General features: G+C 42.2%; 1 protein-coding gene across 9 annotated transcripts in view; it reads left to right on the forward strand.

Moving 5' to 3' along the window:
- Window positions 1-23,446, forward strand: part of LOC310900771 (uncharacterized protein) — a 332,787-nt gene that overhangs the window by 259,409 nt on the left and 49,932 nt on the right. For 4 of the 9 annotated variants that reach the window (XR_014585368.1, XR_014585369.1, XR_014585370.1 and 1 more), the window contains one exon: window positions 9,500-10,314. Coding sequence is in view for 1 of the 9 variants with exons in the window: in XM_083839210.1 (XP_083695336.1) it covers window positions 7,654-7,702; window positions 12,115-12,175 (110 nt within the window). In the remaining 8 variants the exon portion in view is untranslated. Of the gene's footprint in view, window positions 1-7,550; window positions 7,703-9,499; window positions 12,176-12,327; window positions 13,818-23,446 lie in introns of those variants that run through there. The other 5 variants (XR_014585372.1, XR_014585373.1, XR_014585374.1 and 2 more) reach the window with 4 other exon arrangements.

The following is a 23,446-nucleotide window of genomic DNA, read 5'->3' on the forward strand; positions in this document are numbered from 1 at the left end:
CTTCACAGTTGTTTCATGTAAATGAAGAAATGGAAGTCTTTGTGAGCCATCAAAGCTGTGAAATAAATGCACGATTAGCTGCATGAAAGTGCTGAAACCCATTAGCACTCATTTTAGAATAATAATGTACTTCAAGTCTATTTGTTGAAATATAAATACAATTATGTGGAAAGAAATTAATGCACAGTATGAAGTTTCTTTAAGATCTCATAAAATGTTCTGCAGTACAAGATTAAATTAATGAAACCATGTTTTTAGAAGGCAAACAATTAGAATGTTGTATGAAAGTATAGATAAGATTTTTTAAAAGAAGTTATAACATCAGCAACTCTGAGCATCAAAGCGAATATTTGTAGAAACTGGCCTGGGTGATGGAAGCAGTCTGCATGTCCCACCTTCAGTGGCACTGGCAGCGGGCGGAAGAGCACGTGTGGTTGGGGACAAGTTGGAAATGAGTGTGTTTCTGGCAAAGGGCAAGTTCAAGTTATTAGAAATTTGTCAAAGACACAGATTAGGCATCAGATTCCAGCTTTTCTCAGTCTACACTCAATATAAATTTGGCTCACAGAGTGGGCAAGTGGTGTGTGACTTTCAGCTAGAAGGCTCCCATACCCGTTCAAAGGCACTGGAGAGGCCAGCTTGCTGCCTCTGGGACCCTCCTGACCTTTCTGGACAGATGCAATAAGAAGTGAACCTTGCAGCAAACTTTGCCTCATGCTTGACACCACCAGAGGTGCCTTCATTGAGAAAGAGTGCGAAGCAGTTTACGGGCTGGTAACACCACAACCCCCTTATGAAACGCAGCACTCCCAACCTTGCAGGCTTTCCTCCTCCGCCATCCCTCCTGAAATGGGGGATCAGACCTGGAAAAAATCTCGGCGGGATGAGCAAGAGGCCAGACCTGGAGCCTGGTCAGACCCAAAGGACATAAAAACATGGTGACTTCACAGCTTGGACACACAAAGGTGCACTCAAGAGGAGGTCTACAAGTGAGTGCTGTGGGGAATTCACTGGTTAACTCGATAAGCCAGGGTGCAACCCTGATGCAGTAGAAAGCACCAAACCCTCTCCAACCTGCCTGCACAACCTGCTTCTTGCTGTTGCCTCATCCAAACTGCTGAGACGAGTTCCTGCCAACATTTTCACTTTGGGTATTTCACTGCAGTGTTTTGGCTTGCATGGCAGTATGCTCGATTCCCGTATTTAGGAAGAGTTTTTCTAACCTGGGGAAAGCCAGCTGGCCCAAAGAGGTGCAGCGTGTGTCCCATGTCATCAGCAGATGCTCAGAAGCAAATTCTCAACACAAACATGCTGTGTTAAAACAACAGTTGCAAGTCATGCCCCCGAGGGCATTATTGAATTTTCAGTCCGCAGCCAACCTAGGCAGGAGTAAGATCTTGGTGCTATCGGCCGTGACCCAGCCTCTGTGGTGGATGTTTTACTCCAGAAGGATCCCACGGACATAGCTCAAAGTGTCAGCCCTCCTTTTCAGAGCTATCAAGAAGCCACATTAGGGAATTCGTTTTACACCATGGCAATGTCTGCTTGACATCATAAAAACTCTATGAAGAAAATTAACTCTATCCCAGCCAAAACCATGGCATCACCTGAGAGAATATTCAAGTCACGGGAGGAGTGGAAACAGACTTTAGTCTGTTCAGTGACACAGCTAATTCTGCTGCAGCTCCACGAGCTGGTGAGTTTACAGAAAGAAAGGTCACAGTCCAGGGAAGTGCCAGGGCTCCTCATCTCTGAGCATGCAGTTAATGTTTTCTGAATCAGATGGGTTGCGTACATACATAAATACACACAGTGAGCTGGCACGGCACTGTCTGATTCTGACAGTTTGCCAGCTTAGTTGGCTATCCCAAGGAAAAAGGGAATTAAGGAAAATTTGAATAGTAAAATCACCGTGTCTCTCTCCTTCCTCTGTAATGGCAGGAGAAATCACACAACATTTACAAACCACGGCTTTCTTAAATGCTTCATCACTTAGTATTGACTTTCAGACGTGAAGAAAAGATCAGATGGCAGGACTGGTCTGCTAATGTTGTAATAATTTATACCTGAATTGCCAGCATGAAATGTGGATATAAAAAACTGCATGTGATAATGGTATAAATATAGCATTTCTCATCTTTTCTATTTTTTTATAATGAAATACCTTAGTAATTTTAATAGGAATGTAAAATGTTTTTATGCAACATAGGAAGTTAATGTATTAGTCTTTTGCCTGCTTGCACTAGGTTTTAATCTGTCCTAGAACACAAACTATATCAGGGATCTGTAAAACTGGTATTCATGCCACCTAACTTTAGCCATCTGAAGTACGTCTAGCTGAAATTTTGAAGTTTAGCCTTGCGAAAGCCAGACATTGTAATTCCCTCCACAGTCACAGAAATAGAAATGAACACTTCAGGAAGTGAGAAATCCTGCACCCAAAACTAAATTGGTTGGGCCACCTTCTGGAGGCACCATGGACAGATGGCCGGCCCAGAGCAGATGCCAATGTTCGAACAGCTCGAGCTTGGAAGACCCCAGTCCCGTTCCCAGCGCAGCTTTTGATCAGGTTAAAACTTTGGTGCCTGGCCGCTACTAACGTGATTCTGCCTAAAACCAAGACTCAAACCCAATTTGTTGCACCCAATTCTTTAGATGTTATGGGCATGGATAGATTCACCTTTGCTCTCCACACCTTAATCTCAAACCGTGGAAAAGTTCAGCTTGGAACTGCAGGCATGTCTTCAATAACAACCTGATGGAAATTCCAGCTTCTCAGGTCTCTGCTCTCCTGACTCAGCCTGGACGTTTTCTAGGAGCTAAAATGCATCATGAAAGCATGCTAGAAATTAAAGCAAACCTGAATGTCTGAATCATGATCCAGAGAAAATCCATCTCTGTGTTCAGAAAGCTCTTTTCCAATAGACCAAGTGCTGTAAACACACAGGAATGCATGTGTACAATTTAGTGAGGAGTTTTTAAAGGTTGCTGAAGGTCAGGCAGTTTGGGAAACATGCTAGGCAATGCTATACATGTCTGCTGGCAGTGGAGACGTTCAGGAACTGGCTGAAATGTGTGTGACAGACGGCTGTCCCTGCACATATGCCTTCTGTTCCCAGGCCCCCAGCCACTGATTTCAGATCAAACATGGAACCTGAAAGCCTGGTTAGCGTCTCCAGGGAAGAAAGTCAGGCATTTAATTAAGGGATGCCAAGCCCAGTTCAAAAGGACTCTGTGTGTTCAGAGACGCAGCACCCAGCAGACCTTCTGGAGGCTGCCCAAGAAGGCACAGCTGTGCACACCGAGAGCTCAGAGCCCGCGGCAGCTGGGCCAGGCATGCAGTAATACTGAGCAAGGCATCTGTAACTGTGTGTAAGAGCTCTGCAAATAGCTAATATGCTCTGGGGATTTTTCACGATGGCTTGTTTTTGGTGCATAAATCCCGGCACGCTGCTCACATGTTGTGCGGGAGGAGCTTTTCATTTTCCTCCTTCGGTGGCATCACGGGGTTGTTGAGAGAGTGGTTTTGTAATGACACTTGGGCTGAGCTAGCCTTCATATGTGTCATATAGGGAAACATCTCGTGCTGCAAACATGCATCTGTCCCGGCTGTCATTTGTGTGCCACAGCAGCACAATTTGCTCAGAGTTGTTCCCAGCAGAGGGTCTTAAAAGCACAACAGTTTAGCAACTGCTATGCAATGATGTGATGGCAGTTGCAACATCATCACTATTGTTGAAAACACAACAGTAACGCTTCCAGAGTCCCCAAGGAAGAGCTGTACTATTAGGGTTTATGCACATGCACACATTCTACGTTCACACAGATGCACAGAGTAAGAGGCATTGCAGACCAAGCAAACTGGACGTTATCATTCTCACTGTACAGAAGTGGTGCGAGTATATCAGGTGACCTGTCTGAGGTTACACATGGCATGTATGATAAAGATGGCAACTATAAAAGATTTATTGCAGGGGGAAGAAATTAAGTGGTACCCTTCTTAGTGAAAGCAAGATTAAAAAAAATGGGCCTTGGGATGAAGTCAAAATTTAGGGGGCAGAGCGAGTGCCTTCTTGCTTCTGTATTAAGGATATTTTTGGCTGTCAAATATGTTGCCCATCATGCTACCTTCTTCAATAGAGATGCTTTGATTTGTTTGTTAAATTTAAGACTTCCTTCCCAGGCTGTGCATGTCCAAGGAATGAGAGAAACTGCTCCCACATGGCCATCTCTGGACAGATTTTCAGTTGATGAAAATACTTCTGGGAACGATGAGCTGATCCTCCCCTGGGAAAGCCAGTCTGCTGTAGAAGCAGCTGTAGCTTGTGCAGAGAGTCTGCAAGAAGGTGCAGCTCATCTCTATTCTTCTGACATTTCCAGGACACTGCATTGACTTTTCCCCCAAGGCAAAGTGGCTACTGACATGAAAATTTGCTTAATCAGGCTGCCGTGCTAGGAACCAATTTTATTTGAAATCCTTTTAATTCTGTTTTGTACGTGCAGCCTTAAGTCCTCATGCTGGTTAGCAGAGAGTGTTTGGATGCCCCTTGGCAGCTTGTTAACGCTCTGTTAATGCCTATTACAGCAGACCATAAGTGCAGAGAATCAGGGTGGTTGCTCTAGCATGGAAAGGGGAAAGGTTGGAGACACGTTTCTGACTACAGCCACAAAATGCAACAAACTTCTCTTTGCTGAAGGGCAATGTATAATGAATACAGAGAAACCAAGTTGGCTTTTAATTGCTCAGTCTGCAAATAGTGCCACGTGTGATGGGAAAGGTTCAGATTCACGTGCGGGCACGCTGTACGTGGGATGGGATGGCACGACTGCTTAATCTCTTTGCATCAAATGACCTGGCAACCTTTGCTGTAATGAGTGATACTAATGAAGGTGTAAGGAGTGTGTCACAGTTCCCGTCCAAAAAGTCAGAGAAAGCTCCTGTAACAGTAAAACCTAGAAAACACTCTGAGCTGTGAGCACGAGGAATAATTTTTCTTTGACAGATTTCTTCAGAAGAGCTTACTCTAATCAGATCCACCCAGTGGCACAAGTTTCCAAAGGACCAAAGCTGTCCCAGGATTTGGACCCACCAAGCTGCGAGGCTGTCAAAATTTCATTTCTTCCCTAAAATACTGGCAGTCCACCCTGTCAGCCCACTGAGCTGTTCAAGTCCAGTGAGTTCTCTAATGTCAGAGGAAAATGTGACGTTAGCTGACAGATAATTGGTGAATTGCAGCCCCAGGATTAAGAGGAGATGTTGCACCAGTGGCACACAGGGTGCTGCGCTCACACCCCACTGTGCTTTCTCCACACATCGCATCTTTCGCAGGTTTTCAGTTACTCTGCTCTTTTAACCAATCATCAATTGTAAAAGAGACTGCAAAGTTGTATAAAATAGATACAACTTCAAATAAACAAGCAGAATCAGAGACTTAATTTCTGGTTCTGTTTAGGATGTCAAAACTGGCAGACTGATGGGATTTGTACTAATGAGCTAATTGGGAATATTTCCCTTGACTGTTCCATCAAAAGCTTGCTGTGCTCTAATCATCTTGACAGCAGATCAGGAAAACCTGCAAGCTTTAACCTGCTGTAGTCTTCTTGGCTTTCTGCTGAGCTGTGGGTGCCTACCAGGGCCAGAGATTTGGATTCAGAGCAGTGGTAGGAGCTCTCATGGCTGAAGAGTTGGTTTTTCTTCCTGCATATTACTGCCTTGTCCATTTTTTTTTCTTTTTCTTTTTTTTTCCTTGAGATCCTTTTTTCTCCTGGATGATTCATTTTTTCCATATGGCTTGTGATGGGAAACGAGTCCTACCCAAATTTGTCTCGTTCTTCTTAAAACTGCATCTAGCTTTAATTGCCATGGTTACCTGCATCTCCGCACTCTGTCAGGGAGCACCAGTGAATGCAAACCAGCTGAGAATGGGGAAATGATTCTTGTTTCTACTGGCTTATAAAAATATCTCTGCTGATTTCTTCTTCCCAAGTTTGATTTTCCCATTGACTCTTATTGCTGTTCACCCTGATCAACTCTTGAGTACTCCACTGACCGGTACTGATACCAAATGCTTCAGGGAGGGTGTGCCCAATAAATCACAGAATCACAGAACGGCTCGGGTTGGAAGGGACCTCACAGACCACCCAGTTCCAACCCCCCTGCCGTGGGCAGGGATGCCACCCACTAGATCAGGTTGCCCAGGGCCTCATCCAGCCTGGCCTTGAACACCTCCAGGGATGGGGCATCCACAACCTCTCCGGGCAACCTGTGCCAGTGCCTCACCATCCTCTGAGGGAAGAATTTCCTCCTAACCTCTAATCCAAATCTCCCCTCTCTTAGTCTCTCAGCCTTTCTTTGTAGGAGAGGTACCAGAGATCCTGACCTACTTGGTTTCCTTGAACAACAGGGTTGATTCAAAACACAGTAATCATCCAGGATCCTTTGTTCAGGGAACAGCACAGGTATCAGGAGGTTACTACAAAATTTTGATCAAGCAGTGTAGCTTGAATCAAAAAAAATGTAATTAATTCAATTCTCCCTTTAAATATACATAATTCAATCCTTAATAATGATGAAACTTTGAAAGCTGTTTTGGGCATTTGTAGTCTGCACATCGGAAAACACAGTATCACAGGTGTCTCCTTCAGTTTTCTTAATCCTTTAATGGGCTACGGACACCTTGCTCAGCTCTCTGTTCTGCAGTTTGGGAGCATGTCTGGGAGCATCAGTTATGCTCCCAGGCACCTGAAATTTAGGACTACTGGTTTTCAGGTACGTCTTTGTCTTGCTCGAGCATAAGGTGATGGAAGAGCCATAAACAGCACGTGCTAACCATGCACGAATGTCAGGACTTGTTTATTTAAGAACAGCTGCGTTTAGAAATGGTAGGGAAGACTAGCTGATAAGAAATAGCATTTATGTTGATAAATACTACTTGATATTAAGGATGCAGACTGAGCATTTTCAGTCAGATTTTTCCTTATCAGAGATAAGGTAAAGGAGACATTTTCTGTGACTTGTTCTCTTGGTTGTTGCTATAAAGGAAAAAAATCGGCACTTCATGGCTATGGGAGATGACAGCATCATTCAATGGGGGTATGGATCTGATAATCCAAAGCCTTCATGAGACTGAGCCAGGATTAAATCTAAGCAAACCACATTTACTGGTCAGATGACTAGCAAATCTACAGCTCAGATCAGGAAGCAGGGCTTATTAGCAACACCGTGCAAAGATAAGTGGGCTGCTTCCAGACCCAAGGAGGTCACGTGCAGCTCAACCGATGCATCAGCACCGTCACACAACTAGTTACAGCCTTTTGTTAGAGACGGGTCTTGCGTGGATGTACCCCTGGCATGGTAATCCTGCCCAAGTCTGAGCAGGGCCATTCCCCACACACTGACTCTGCACAGGTCGGTGCTTCTGGCTGGGGAACTGCGATGATGGAGCCACATCAGACGTCTGTGACCCCGTGAGGTCTCTATGCCTTATTCTGTTCTTACTGCAAGTAATAAAAATTTATATATCAACAAAAATTTCTTCATCACCCTCTAGGAATACTGCAGAGCTGTGGTCCCAAACAAAAAGGGGACAGCATTTTGACAGTAATGTCAGTAATGTGTCCAGACAGAAAAAGCTGAAGGATCTGAGGAACAACATGTGTCAGTCGCATTCCCTTACAGAGGCAGAGATTCACCGAGTACCAGGTAGATCCTGGGCTTCATGAACACTGGATACCCTAACTCTATAAACCCAATTTTTCAGTGCATGCTGACTTTTTAAGGAGATCTTCCATAGAAAATCAAATCAAAACAAAACCCCTCCAAAACAGTGGGGGGCATCCTTCCCCAGGAACCAGCTCTATATTGTTCAATAAAAAAGCTAGACCATAACCAAGAAAAATGGTTCCTGAGTGCATTTCTGATTGCCAAGAAATTTTTACTGCAGATGCAGATATCTCTGGCCATTCCTAAGCAAATAGACTGGGCAAATGCTAAGTGCTCCAAGGGGACCAGGAGGGATTTTGCTGAATGCCATCCAGCAGAACAAATATCATCAACCAAGTAAAATGTCCTGCCATCAAAATCCAGGACACGTTCATATTTTGTCCAAAGAAGGGGATGGGTGTGCTCTTTGTGACAGTGTGAATTGACTCGTGACAAGTGTCCTGATCTGGGCCCCATTCAGCCTCTGTGTTAAAGGGGGTACCAGGGGGTAATGGTGAGGTGTGGGCCTGAAATCATCTGCGCTGTCTCTGATAGACCTGATGCTTCCTTGCAGGCATCGTGTTGGGTGGGTTACTGGCAACCGGCTGGAGCTGGGGCATCAGGGCTCCCGAGGTACCAGCTACAGCTGCTCCTCAGCATTGCTAGACAGTAGGAGATGGACAAGAAACACCACAAAGCTTTCTACCAAGGGATGCAGGAGCCAGGAGTCATCTCTTGCTGTAGATGATCTTTGCCTCACTGTCTATTTAGCCAAAAAAAAAAAAAAAAAATAGAGCAAGAGACGTCTGTGTTTGCTGAAGCAGTGCAAAGAAACTCTAAAGCAGCCAGGGCTCAAAGCTTCAATGTATAAATCAAACATGTTTCAGCTCACACACCATTTACTGCAAATACAATGCTGGGAATTCAATATTTGCCTTCTGCAACAGGAGGTGTTTCACAGGGCCCTTCTGTGTCATGATATTATTCTTGTCCACTGACCGAATGAGTCTCAGGCTGAAGTTTCCCCTGCAAATGCTGGTGATTACTGGAGCAATTTGAAACGATATTCATTTCATGCTCATTGTTAGAAAAGACGTCTCTGCCTGTAAATGTGTTTGTTCGGTCAAGAACTGAAAGCAAACAGACAAAAGAGGGACAAGCAGTCAAGGCAATCTCTGGGAGAAAAAAATGAATAGCTCTTCTCAGCAAAACATTCACTTACAGTAGACTCGAGGCTTGACAATGGCAAAGGCGCTGTAAGGGGTAACGTTCAGACAAGAGAAGGACGAATAATTTGCAAGGCACCTGGTACTCAGAGCTCAGTAGCAGCTGGAGTGTCCGCAGCTCAGACATTGCACCTGAGACCAGGGTTCACAATAGAGTGGGGAAAACGAGCTCAAGTAGAGCGCTTCGCAATTTGCTATTGTTTTTGCTGCCAGGGAAAATGAAATATTGGCTTCTCCTTCCCTCCCTTCCCCCAGCCCCCCTTTTTGTTTGTTTTACAGGACAGATTACTTTGAAAAGACTTCTGAAAGCATCAAATCTAGAAGTACCTAGGTAAATGAATTGTGCAGCAGTGTATTCTTAAATTGGAGAAGAAAATAAATTGTGTTACATGGATATGTGTAAAGATTGTCGATGTGAATTATACCTTGGTGCTTTATTTTTAAAGCTTGGAGGGAAGTGAATTACAGTATTAGAGTTCATTTTACAGCTTATTGAAAGTAGAGAGACCCAAAAAGTGTTTTTAAAAGTTTTTAAGGCACCCTTCTCTTTTTCTTTTTGTGAAATACACAGGGATTAGGATGTGTGATCCCTGGTGAGGAAGAATCCAAACAGAAGCTGAGAGTCAGCTGGTTCGTATTCCCATGAGCTGCAGCTATGTTGCACCCCAGGGAGGCTCCTGTGCATCTTGGGGTCTCTGGTTCCCACCCAGCTCCACCTCCAGGTGAAATCCCTCCTGCAAGGCAGGCCGTACTGACCAACTCCTCTACGTGGTGATGGCTCTGGTCCTGGAGGAGGAGGAGAGAGCAGCCAGTGCCTCTTCTCTTGGCGGTCTCAGAACTCGAGGATCACTGTTTAACCCCATGCACAGGTGCAAAGAAGAAGGGATTTTCAAGGGAGATGCAAAGCATTAAATTCAGCTACTGGACCTGTATGCCAGGCTTGGCTTGGCTCTAACTCTCTTGTGGTCAGAGAGTCATTGTTTCTTGATAAAGCAAATATTTTATTATGGATCAGGCATTCTGTCCGTGATAACAACAGTGATTTGAATGGGGCTTTGTTAGTACTGGAGTGTAACAGGAGGGGAAAGGTGACTGCTGCAGAGAGGAAACTTCATTTTCATAGCAAAATGTAGCTACTGCAAGGTCATATGGAGAAAACAGCTCTATCAGGTAGATGGCAATTTCAGGAGGAAGGACTCAATCTCATGCTAACACCCACAGCCAGGATATGTCTGTTTCAGCCCTGTTTCTCTTACACAGAGATGCTGGGCGCTGCAGTAAAAAAGATGTGTTAGAGCACAGGGGCTCCTGCTGAAAAGACATGGAGGAAGGACTGCCAAATTCCCTTTGAATGAATTCCCTATACAAAGAAATTATACCCAGAAATATCCAGAACTAGAGCTATTAATCATCCTGCTTTCAGCTTTTCAGCCAGTCTTGTAATATTGGAAATTAGGTGAATTTTTTGACAATTTCTTTTTAAGTTGCCTACTCAAGCATGCTTAGCCCTACAGCAAACACATGAAGATGTGAACAGCTATCAAGTGTTTGAATGCTAGGGCTTCTGTAGACACCGTAACATAGGGGTGTTTCTGTTGGTGCTTCAGTCAACTTCCTTCCTCCCTTCCTTTTTCTGGATGGTGAGCATGAAAAAAAAATAAGTGCCCTAGACATAATTTGGTAAGTTCAAATTTTCACAAAAATAAAACAGGCTGTCTATCACTTAAGTTATTTAAATCGCTTTTGCCTACTTTATTGGCGTTGTTTATATGGTTAGTAAGGGTCTCACACAGACTGCCTAAAACATGGTGTCTGTCAAGGAAGACCTAATCCCCCTTGAAAGACATCAGTGGCCTTAAAACCATGATGAAATAGAGGTACCATAATTAAGCGTAGAAAATTTAAGGATTCTCTCTTGATAATGTGTAAGTCGGATGAGGATGTTTGAGAACAAAATTTTAATGGCTTCTGAACTATGATAGAAAAAAAAGGCAAAACAAGGAGTCTCTATTGTCAGTCTTTACTGTCAGTAGGTTTTTTGAAATTTGCTAAGTGAAAGACTAATATGTGATGCTATTTTAAAGGGCCTGTTTTCATGAGCACAAGAGAACATCCTGCCTGCTAAAGGTTACCTGTTAAAATGAAGGGAGGACTTATGATTTATCTCATTTTATTGTTCTTTTTGAAGCTGCAATTCATTTAATTACTTGTTTATACTTGCATCTATATCCCATTTATATTTGCAGAGGATGCTTCCCCCAAATGGAATCTAGAAGCTTCATTTAAAAATGGAACATGCCAATTGCAAAGTGTCTCCTGCTTTTCAAATACAATTTCTTTGTGCTCTAATCTCTGACTTGACATATCAAGAGACAATATTCAGGCCAGACAGATGATTATACTGCATACCATCAAATTGTAGATGCAGACGTTTTACACACTTAGACCAGGAACTAAAATGATTGGCTTGGCTCCCTTCTTTCTCCAGTCTTGAATTGTTGGTGAATAGTCATGTTTTAGATACAGGAGATCTTGAAAACAGTATTATACCCGCCTAATTTGTTTTCTATAAAATATATACTACATTGCTCTGGTCCAAATTTCTACTTTGTTGTGATAATAACTGCTGAGCATTAACTGTCTGGACCTGGTACCAAAAATTGTGCCTCACAACTCATGAGTTAGCACTGAGATTCTTGCCTCAGTTCTCTCTCTTTCTCTCTTTTTTTTTTTTTTATTTTTCCTAAGCATTTCATTTTCTTCCCTATATATTGCCTGTTACAAGCAATGTATTTGTTTATGCTGACTCATGAATTATTTGAAAAAATACTTATTCAAGTTACTGGAAATCCAGCATTCAGTAAATGTTACCCCTTCCTCAGTTAATGCAGATAATATGGGGTGGGACATCATAAAGTTTGTCCACTTCTTCTCATGAAGAAGGAATATGATAATATTTTCTAGAGGAATAATCCTCTAAACAAAGTGAGGCAAACTAAAGCTGAATCTCTCCCTCTCACTATTAGTCACCAGATAGTTTATTTTAAGCTGGGAAAGTTCTGATGAAATGTTACAATAGGAGGGAAATTACATACAAATGTTTAATTAGAAGCTTTTTTTCCATACTAAATGATACTCCTTGAAGAATTTGTAGGCCTAATTGGTGTTGTTCTACTCCTTCTGCAGCTCTAAAAAAAGACCAGGGACGAGCTGACATGAGAGGGAAATTACCCATTCAGCACATCAGGTGGGTAGGCGGTGGGATGCAAAAGAAAAAAGTGGGCAGGGAATTGCGAAGAGGAGAAGGATCCATGGAGGTGGAGGAGAAGACAATCGTGAGAGGTAGTCTGAAAGTCTGACAGGCAAAAGTTGGGGCTGACTAAAACAAATTTTTTTCAGGTTATTCCCAGGCAAATGGCTCTAGAAATTGTTGGTCTTTCCAGAAGCTTCAGTATTCCCAGAAAGAAAAATCTCTTAGAAACCTTTTCACTTATGCGCTTTTACTGATAATGTCAGACAACCGGAGTTCAGTGGGCATTTGTTAGTATGAATTCGGTAAATAGTTTGTAGAGGGAAAAGAAATCACCATTCATGATGTGTTGCCTGAGGATTTGCAGAGGATTGCCTGCATGGTAACAACAGTGAGAATGGATTATGAAATATCAAAACAGCAAGGCAGCGATATGAAGCTTTTCCTCAGCCCTTCCTGCACACTGTTAACAGAATGAAAATGTGGAGGTTAAGTACCCTCAACATCAAGTAACCTTAAAACCAGAGGCTAACTTTAACCTCGGTATTAAATATTGAATATCCAACTGAATGTTCTCTGCAAACACACTTTTTATTCCACCCGTCGCTTGTTAAATGCACTCAATACATTGAAAACGTTCTATCACAGAGAGGAGAATTACTTGACGCGTAGTTCAGAATCAGGCTGTACCTCCCTGTGCCGAAGCAGAAGGTTATGCTTTCTGGTAATGTGCTCCTGAGTAACAAATATGCTGGAGCACTGAAGGCCACATTATTGCCAAATCAGTGTTTTCTTTATGTTATCATTTCCTGCATTGCATTATTCTGTTTGAACCTATGGATCAGCTGATTTTTTCCTATGAACTTATTCTGATCTGCTTACAGGAATGTGTTCTTGCAGAGGACTTTATAGGACACAATTCATGCAGAAGTGAACAAATTGTATAGAGTTGATTAGGTCCAAGTAAGGCTGGCATTGTTGTCGTTCAAAATGTTTTAAAGAAATATGAGCAAAACATTTTTTGCCCAATGCGTACTTTTTAAATCTCCTACACCAAGTTTTGCAAGTCTTCTGTGAATATTACCAAAAGCTATTTTGGGGCTAATATAGGTATACTTAGGAAGGTTTGTGAATGTTCATGGTTTGGGAGAACAACAATACAAACTCTCTTCTAGTCTTTGCTGAAGCGAGTTCAAACTATGCACGGCAGAGTGGACTTCTTCAGCTCCAGCTTGGAGAATTCTCCATCTGCAGGGTTATCAGTGGGGTGATCTGATATGCTGTGGAGGAACACAAAAATAGCCTGGCTTTATATTGGCCAAGGTGAGCTAGGAAATAAAGGAAGCTACTCTCAGATAATATCTGGCAATAATTCAGGTGCTATTTGAATTTTATTTTATTTTTTTGGACAGAGGCATATATTTTTTTAATATCATCATGATTGATTGACTAGTCTGTGCTTGACTGTACATGGAAACAACTTCCTTAAGCTAATGTCATAGAAATTAAGGCAAATTACTCTTTGATTCTGTCTGAACTGTGAAAAGAGTGTCAGGGGTTGGTGAACTACACTACATCTTCTGATGGTCCCGCAGAGCTCTCTCTCTCTCCATTTCTGTACAGAGAAAGCTCCCAGTGTCAAATATAGAAAGTAAACCAATATTTTTTGCAAAATAGCTTTATATATGAGTCATGGGTATAGACCAAACCAGGGTCATTTGGCATTTATGCCTGACTCTTACAGCAATATTAAATGTACCCAGAGCATTCCCAGGCCCTGACACCTGCTGAAGTGGAAAGGCATGTGTCTTAACCGTCTTAGCTCCCTTGAATCACTCTAACCCCCTAGACAGGGTGGCTGGGATGGGAAATGAGCCCTGACCCATTCTCATTTCCAAGCACAGATTCACTGGGAAATACCCACGAGTTCATTCCAGCTGCGATGGGTCAGATCCATGCCAGGGACAGCATGTCTGTTATGAACATGGTCAGCCTTAGTGTTCACCTCTGGGGTGAATCCTTCTCTCCCAGGTTTTGGGAAAGGACTGTTTCTAGTCCTTGCAACGGTTTGAGTTTGTCCCCTCAGCGTTTTCCAGGAGTGCTAGTTAGCATGCTGTCTGCTGTTTACATCTGGAGGAAATATGTGCTCCCTTCACTCCATCAGCCAGCCCCTGTAGGACCTGAATTTATGTTGTTAAGGCTCCCTGTAACCCCCTGGGCAGCCTCCCAAATAATTTTTCCACGAAGCAGCACACTTAGAGTTCAAAATGGTAGCTGTTTTACAGCAAACCTTTATTACCCTTCAGAAGAACTTAAAGCACTCTTTACTGGTTGATTTTCTTTTAGACACTCTGCTTTGACCCTTCATAAAGCATTTCAGAGGATTTTTTCCTTACTACTACTTTTCTGTTTCCCAGAAGCATCCATAGTGAAAATCCTGGCTTTCAGTTATCACAGAAAAAGGCAATAAATAACAATTCCAGGAGTGCCTAGTGCTGGTGAGAATCTGCAGTGTGAACTCTCCCTTCAGCTTTTTATCGCAGGCTTTCATTTTGTTTAAACCTATCAGTGATAGACTTACTTACCCTCCTAAATCTAGATCTTATTGTAAGAGGAAAAAGGCAATGCTAACAAAGCAGGCTAGTTCACAGGCAACAGAATCCTTATTGCAGCACCCATTCAGTGCTGCCATACTCTGTGTGAGACTATAGCGAATGTGATTTTTTTGTCCAGGAGGAGTCATTAAAGGACTCCTGTGGAAATTATCATAATAATAATTCAAGACAAGGAGTGAACACTCACGTCTCCTCAAGACATCTGAGAGAATAGTTTAGTCTTTTAACTAATATCAGAAAACTATGGATGCTTTCAACTTTTTTTTTTTTGCAACAATCATTAACTGAAGAATGTACTATGTTTAAGAATTCAATAAAACCATGCGATTTACTATAGATTAATTCTGGAAAATACAGATATAAAACGTAACCTGGGAAATCTAAAATTTGACAGAACCAGTAGTTAAGAGTCTAGGATCAGACAAATATTTTGAAGTGAATTTTTAAATGTGCCAAAGGTTGGGTCTGCACAGAAGTGTGGTGATAAAAGAGCTAATTTCAAAGCAGCTTGTCCAGGTATTATTTAATATTTGGGACAAGTTGATTTACCTTAGAAAGGAAATGTTATTTCTATGACTGCAGGGTGGGCTCATCCTGATTAACTTAGAAACCAAGCCCATGGTGCAGCAGAGTATTTTGTTTTTCCAAGCAGTGAAGATGCCATAAGAAAGCATTTCTTAATTTCACATTGGTCTTTATTGGACTCGAGACCAATAATAAAAATCTAATAAAGTCTACTAAAAAACATTATATCTCCCTACCAACAGGTTATCATTTAAAAATTCTCATCCATCGTCCCAAATATATATATTTCAAAGCATTAGTCTTGCTATCTCTATAGCCAACCCAGCACCTCAGACATTGCTATTACTTGTGTTTCTACTGCCTGAATCTGTTCAGGGATTAGTTCAGCTTCTGTAGTTTGAGAACATTCAAGCTTTGGTGTTGAAGCTTCCCAAGCTGAACAGGGAACTCCTCCTGGAACTAGGGCAGAAAAAGAAAATATACTATCTCTGGAAGGAAGGTCTGGCTTCACAGGGAGAGGACAGAGCTGCAGCTCACACCTGCAGGGAGAAAACAAGAAAAGCCAAAGCACAACTTGAGTTGGCACTGGCCAGTGTGGTGTAAGACAACAAAAAAAAAGGCTCTTTCAAATATGTCAACAGAAGGAGGAAGTCTAGGAAAACACGGACTGATAACTGATGCAGATGGTCACCTAACTACAGAGGATGAGGAAAAGGTGGAGGCATTTAATGCCTTTTTTTGCCTCGGTTTTTAATAGTAATGGCAGATCATGGGCTGTCAAGTCTTCAGAAACAGAAGACCATGACTGGGGAAGCAGTGACTTTCCATCTACGTTCACAGAGAAACCAGGGATCAACAACTGGATGTGCCCAAGTCCACAGGGCCTGATGAGATTCAGGGCCCAGTTCTAGGCCAGTTGTGTTTAAGGATGTTATCCACGATCTGGATGCAGGAGAGGAGTGCATCCTCACAAGCCTGCCGGTGATACCAACCCGGGAGGTGCTGCTGACTCCCCGGAGGGACAGAGGCTGGGGACACTTGGGTTGTCCAGCCTGGAGAAGAGGAGGCCCAGGGGCCACCTCCTTGCTCTCTGCAGCTCCCTGGGGAGGGGAAGCAGTCAGGGACGTGAGGGAATGGCACAGAGCTGCACCAGGGGAGGTTCGGACTGGGCATAAGGAAACATTTCTTTACCATGGGGATGGTCAGACACTGGCACAGGCTTCCTAGCGAGGTGGTTGGTGCCCCAGGGCTGCCAGTGTTCAGGAGGCATTTGGACAGTGCCCTCGGTAGTATGCTTTAACTTCTGGTTAGCCCTGAAGAGATCAGGCAGTTGGACTAGATGATTTCTGTAGGTCCCTTCCAACTTAATTAGTCTAGTCTAGTCTAGCCTACTAAGAACACCCAAGTGACTTAGGGGCTTACGTCCTCTTGGCTATGTGTTCCGCAGTGTTGTGCCTGTCTTTCAGTTTAATTAGAGCACTGAGTTGCAGTGAATGGATTTCACTCTAAATTTCCTCGATTAAAGCTCGCATTTCACCATATTCTTCCAGTGAGATGTATGTCCACAGCGTTATATGCTATTGAACAAACACACAGTAATACTGAAAATTAAGCAATGGTCAGAAATTTCATAGCTATAATTTGGCTTTACCCCTGCAGCACAAATAATTTTGACTGAAAATAATCTTGTCAGCTATTTTCCATAATTGGTACAAATCACCCGCAAAGATGTAATTACAGAATCCTCTGCTTATCCTTCTGTCTGACAAAAGGAAATGTAGTGCTCTTGGTATTAGCAGCCAAGAAGTTTCACCAAGCAGAACCAAGCTACTGTACATGCAGGATCTCAGCTAGCCAGTTGCTGCACATGTATTATTTCTGACAAAAATAGAATATTTTTTTATGGCCTTTTATTTACTTATTTATTATTTTACAAAATAGCACATGCAAGAGAGCTAAAAGAAAAAAAGATGATGGTTTAAAAAACTTCAAGAGCTTTTCCCCTCAGGATGGAGAACCTTTTGAAATGCACTGAAAGGTACAGGCCTGAATATTGTGCTACAAAATATACAACTTTTTATTTTTATTTGACTCTTGTAGTGTTATTACCACTAATTTGGATGAAAATGTACTTTTTGCATGAATATTTCTTTTTCATTTTTGTTGGAAGTTTCAATTTTAAATGAAACCTCAGTGCATACATAGCTGATGTAGAAATGAGAAAGGGTTTTAACCAAAAGGTAGTCAATTCCTTTCCTTTTCTAAAACAAATAAAGGGTCATCTTTTTATATTTTCAGAATTTTAAAATAAGTAAAATATTCATCTGCTTTTCTTAAAACTTCAGGCCTAAAAGGAATACTTCAGGTATCATACAGAAGGTCAGTCTTTTCTTTAAAAAACATTATACTTGTAATGATGCTTTCAGCAAATGAAATAACCAACATTAAACAAAACTCCCAATGCTTGCTGCTGAATAATATACTTCTCCACTCAGATTTAAATGATCTTTTCACTGGCACGATTAGGTGAGATAAAAGTGTGACCTGAAAATGAAGGCATCAGTGGTGCAACTATTATAAGCCTTAGTGCAGCATTTAAAGATTTTTATATTGGTATGATGACTTGGAAATTTGCAGTTTAAAGGACAATTCAAAAGTAAATACATTTATAATCAGAATGATTTTTCTTTACTTCAACCACACAGAACCTAGATAAAAGCAGTCTTAAAAAATAAAGGGGAAAGAGACCCTAGATGACACTGATAAATTTTAAAAGCTCACAGGATTTGTGAAGTGTGTACAACTGGGTAATTGTTGGGGGAAAGTAACTCTTTTGCTGCAGTTTGGTAGATTACTTTATTGTAATTAAAATATTCTGCTGCCAGCCTCTCTAGCATGAATTTTCATTATAATACAAAATTGTACTTGAAATTAATTACTGTATGTCTCAACTCATCAGGAACTGACTTTTCTGACACTTGGAATGTCAATTCTAATGACAACAAAGCTGAAAGCAGGCATTATCCTTCCCCAGGTTTCCTCCCTTGCCACTCAGAAACTGCTGTAGCGAAGTGACCTGGACCACTGAAGAAATTGAGTGTCTTGTTTGTTCTAAACTACCAGGAAAAACGCCTTGCCTCCCATGACAGCGAAGACCCATGCTGATAGATCAACTGGTTTTGCAAACACCAGCTCCCAGCGACTCAACCAATGCTCTTCCTAGTGCATTGTGTTTTTAGGTGTGGTATAAATTCCTCCAAAAGCACGGCCCGTGAATGGCATCTAAGCTCTTCCAAACCTGTAGTCATCAGGCAACTGCACTGCATAAACTTTCCTAAGGAATGTGTCAGCAGTCATAAGTCACCAGTAATAATGTGACCACCCTCAGTTTTTGCGACTTGACTGCCTGCTGAAGAATGTAAATATTTAAATCTATGAAACCCTAAGAAAACAAAAGAAAAAAATAAATTCAAATTGCAGAGCTCCTTGCAAAATGGAATCTTACCATGAATTTTTCGGCTCACAGAGTGAGGGGACCTTTTTGAAGTCCAGATTATGGGTCCTACCTGTCCTAGCCATTTTGGTAGCTTTCCACTGGATGCTTTCTGTTTTCTTAACATCTTTGATCTGGGATGCCCATAATTACACCTCTGGCTCCATGAGAATGAACACACAGATTTTTTAAGGAGTTCCCAACTTGTTGCTTGATAGGGTTCCTTCAAGGTGCTGGGTTACTTCAGCCTGTTAGATACCATCTTCTGGTAGGTTATCTTCTCTGTGCTGTGTCAGATTCAGCCCTGCACGCTGGAGCATTTCATAAATAGGAAGCAATCCAGATTCTTTTTTTTTTTTTTTTTTTTTTCATTTCAGTGACTGTGAACGGCATTTTATTCCAGAAAAAAAGAAGTAGTCACAAGGTCCTAGCCATGTGGCATAATAACTGTTAAGTAGCTTCTGCTGTGTGCGTGGACACCTGAAGAGTGGCATTTTCTAAAGGTGCTTCTGAGCAGCACATCCGTGTATCTGCTGCAGCCCTTGTTCACAACACCACAGCTGAGGCAGGCGCATGTTGATTTTTAGCTAGAGTTTATTTTAGGGAAAGTGGGAGGAAAGAAATTAATTATTGGGTCACTGCTGAGCCATTCTTTGATTTTGGCTTTGTGCTGGCATTTTCTCTTTCAAATGAATTTTTGAATTATTTTATTAATGGAAATGTGGGCAGATGGACTTGGAAAAGTAACTCTTCACTAGCTCAAATGAGAATCTGAAGCAATTACATATTTTATAGCTTCCTTAAGGCTTTATTCTGCTCTCTCAACAATCATAAAACAGCTCTTCATCTCAGTAGCTGACCTGCCTGTTTCACCCATCTAGATACTGCCCAGTGCGGCTGTTTCAGGTCCCCCCTATCCACCCCCATTATTGTACACAGCCCACAGCTTAAATACTGCCTTGCAAATGTGTACTTTGGTTTGCCCCTGCCCACACTCAGTGACAACTGCTTTCATGCAATTTCTTGGATTTCTTGGTGGATGCTGGCCATCGTATGCCCAGGACTGGCCCTAGGAAATATGGGGTCAGTACCATGGATAAATGTTCTGGGCACTCACACTGTGAGAGGCAATGAGAGCAAAAAGAAAAAGTGGCAAATTTCGAAATTTCAAAATGTGATGAAATAAATGTCACCCAACTTTAACTGATGTGCTAGAATTGTGCCTGAGGGTCTGGTAAAGGAAAAAGGAAACTGCAAGCAACAAGGTAAGCTGCAGCTGTCACATGGCGGAGTAACATCCGCGTTGGTTTAAGGTTGTGTACAAAAGCAGTAGGTAAAGTACCAGCAGATGGCACCAGGGAATATGCAGTGATGTCTATTGCATGGGGCCAATGACGTTTCTACCAGCATGTTCTGAATATGTACCTCAGCTCCATGCTCATCACTGCACGGAGCAGGAGTAAGGGAACAAACCTGGCTCTCTGGGCTGCTGCAGGAAATACCCTGCTTCCTCGCTGTCCTGTCAGAAATGTCATCCTAAATGCATGTTGCTCCCCATGGAGCATGCTCCCCATGCTCCCCATGGTCAGGACGAAAAGTTCAGGTTCTCACACTCCTTTCCCAAACCCTTCTTAGTGGGTATGTAATCAAGAATATGGTTTCTGATCTAAGGCTGGACCAGTTTACTGCAGGAAACAAAGGCCTCTTTAGTCTTCATGCAGTACACAGCAACCATAAGAGTAGGAGCATCCAGCTTGCAGTCTTCAGAGCCAGCGGTGCTGCTGCTGCTGTATTGTCAGGCTGTGCATTAATGCAAGCGATCAAAGCTCTTGATAATGATTCAATAAAATCAGAATTGTATTAAGTCCTCACAAAAATTTCCCATTAATTGGGGTTGAGAGATCCTAGCACTAATTAGCCCATTCTGAACAATTGCTGTTTAGGGTTTGAAATACTATGAAAGGAGAAGAGAGGGATTGCTCCAGCAATCCCACCAGCTGGGATTGCGTTATCAGTTACATGGTTAATAAGACAGTGTGGCAGTAGAAAGTAAACAGCTGCACAATGCACAAGGGCAATATGTTAAATGTGAAAGGTTAACCGCATCCACCCACCACGCAGAACAGAGGCCAGCATCCTATAGATTTATGTCTTGTAGTAGACTGCAGTCCCTGATGGAACCTTTCTCAGTGGCTGGACAAGTTCTTGCTGGTTTCTGTAGCGTACGAACAGACAATGCAGCCATTCTTTTCAGAAGAAAAAAAATAAAAAATAGAAGAGAGAGGACAAGGGAAAACCCAAGTCCATCCTCTGCCATCTACCTGCCATCCTACCAGCACAGTGGAAAAGGCAATTAGACAGCTGCACCCTGTGCATGGCCATACCAAATCTTCCTGCCACCTGTTTGGCCTGCACAAAAACGAGCCAGCCCTTCACCTCTTTGCTACCAGGCTGCTGGGAGCAGAGCGCTCTAGGTGTCTCACCAGGGGGAAAGTGATGTCAGCATGGCTTTTTTTCCAGAGTTACCTCTAAATAGGTATTTTGGGCAGGTGAGTGAAAAGCTGATGGCTGTGGTAGAAACTGGGCACTCTCTGAAGTGCTGTGCTTGAACTTGTGGTGCCAGGGGGACATCGCCACAGAGGCGTGCGGCTCACTTTCTGTGCCCTCTGGGTTGATGCTAAATCCATACTTTTCTGAACTTTAATTCCACTGGCTGTCCAGGGACGTTGGCATGCATCTTCCATCATAATGATTCATTTCACTCTCCAGCCATTCCATTGATTTTACTGTTCTAGGGATTTTCCTAAAGTTCTTAAACTTTGCATGAAGTTTAAAGACATGCACACAATTACGTAATGTAATTACAAAAATGCACACAATGTACGTAAGTACACAGTTCCTTTTGTGTCCATCTCTGACATCCAAAGGAAGCTCATTTCATTTGGTCAAAATGCTGCATATCCGTAGTAAATGCTGATCTGTCAAGTGAGAGTATCTGATAGTGAACAATAAAATGCAACAGAGGGGTTCTCTCAGAGAGGTCCTCTCTGGGACTCAACATTGCGAAACGGAACAAAAAGAAAACAGCCCTTCTGCCTATACATGATCTTTAAGTTGATGCAGTTTGCCAGAATATTTCTCAAACAGTACAAAATGGTGATTGCATTTGCGGATGAAGCTATTCCAAGTCAAACATAGCTGAGGTGAAGCATTGCAGGGAAATCATGGAGTTTCTCATTCTTGTAAGATTGCACATGTAAAGAGTCAAGCCCTTAGCTGACAGAACTGAGGCTTACTTAAGCAGAACCTTGCTGCTTTCAGACTGCTATTGTTTTGTTATATGGTGTATATACACGTTCACTGTTTTTTCTGATCGTGGTTTCAAAGCACAGTAAATTCTGCATGTGAAAATAAATTACAGTGTTAATGATAACAGCAATAGGAATAATAATAATAACAACAATAATAATGGGATGCCCTGGCTGGATGCATTGTTGGCTAAAGTGGACCTTCCCATTTTACTACCTGTCCCCCTAAAGAGAGCGTCTTTAAAAAAAAAAAAACATAAGTTGGCTTGCAGATCTCTTAGAATAGGGCACATGGGTTTCTGGGTTCTGCTGCAGATGGGTTGATACCTTCAAGCAGGTGGTATGACAGATCTGGTCCACAGGAGGCTGGTGCCTGTGAAAGCCACCTGGTTCAAGCAGGTGGGTCATGGAAGACCTGGCTGCAATGTATTACGTTATTGGTTATAAAGACTTTTGTATAAAGATCCAGGACTCAGTCTTTGATGCTTTAGAGTTTATTGCTTTCTTTTCCATAACCTCAGCCCTGTGCTCTGCTCCTCTTTACTTGGCATGCAAAAAAGCTGTCCTCGGCTTTCATTGCTCTTCCTGCCTATCTTTCCCACTGAGTTCAACCCCATTATTTTTTGTCCCCTCTGCTATGCCTTTTTCTGTCATCTCTGCCCCCTCTTCTCTCTCTCTCAGGTCTTTCATCATGATCTCAGCAGGTAATGCCTCTCCTGTTGACTTCAATGGGCAGTAGGCATGCCCTTCCTCCTGCAAAGGCGCTGGCTCACGTTAGGGACACAATTACAGCTCTTCGCAACAGTGCCACTTATCCAAAGGGCAAACTGGTATTTCAGATGACCCATTTTTCATGAATAAACATTAAATCCAGAAAAATAAAGATTGATTCAAAACCATCCTGCTGCACCAGTTATAGGAAAAATCTGATATGCTGAGGTGTCTCTTAATACTGCATAACCGCAATCCTTTTCCATTAGAAGTCATTGATTAAATGTCTAATTAAGAGCTGCCCAAATATATATGGTGTTTATATATAGTGGAGGGTTGGGATTTTGATGAACTCATTAATACAGATCTTATTTGTGAAAAGTTACAATGGCTTTGCTGATGAAAGCCAAGTCTACTCTTTCACTTTGCTCTGTAGTTTCCTGTGGAGGGAAAAAAAAAGATCAAAATTATCCTATCTTTTCTATATATTTTCATATTTCAAGTGGTTTGGATGGATACCTAATTTGCTTTCAGAATCACATATCCTCTTTTGACATCAGAGGATAAATTTTCTGAGCTTTGCAGAAGTTTTAGCTGCTCGACTACCATTAAAGTC

The sequence above is a fragment of the Anser anser genome, assembly GCF_964211835.1.
Source record: "Anser anser genome assembly, chromosome: 5".
NCBI lineage: Eukaryota > Metazoa > Chordata > Aves > Anseriformes > Anatidae > Anser > Anser anser.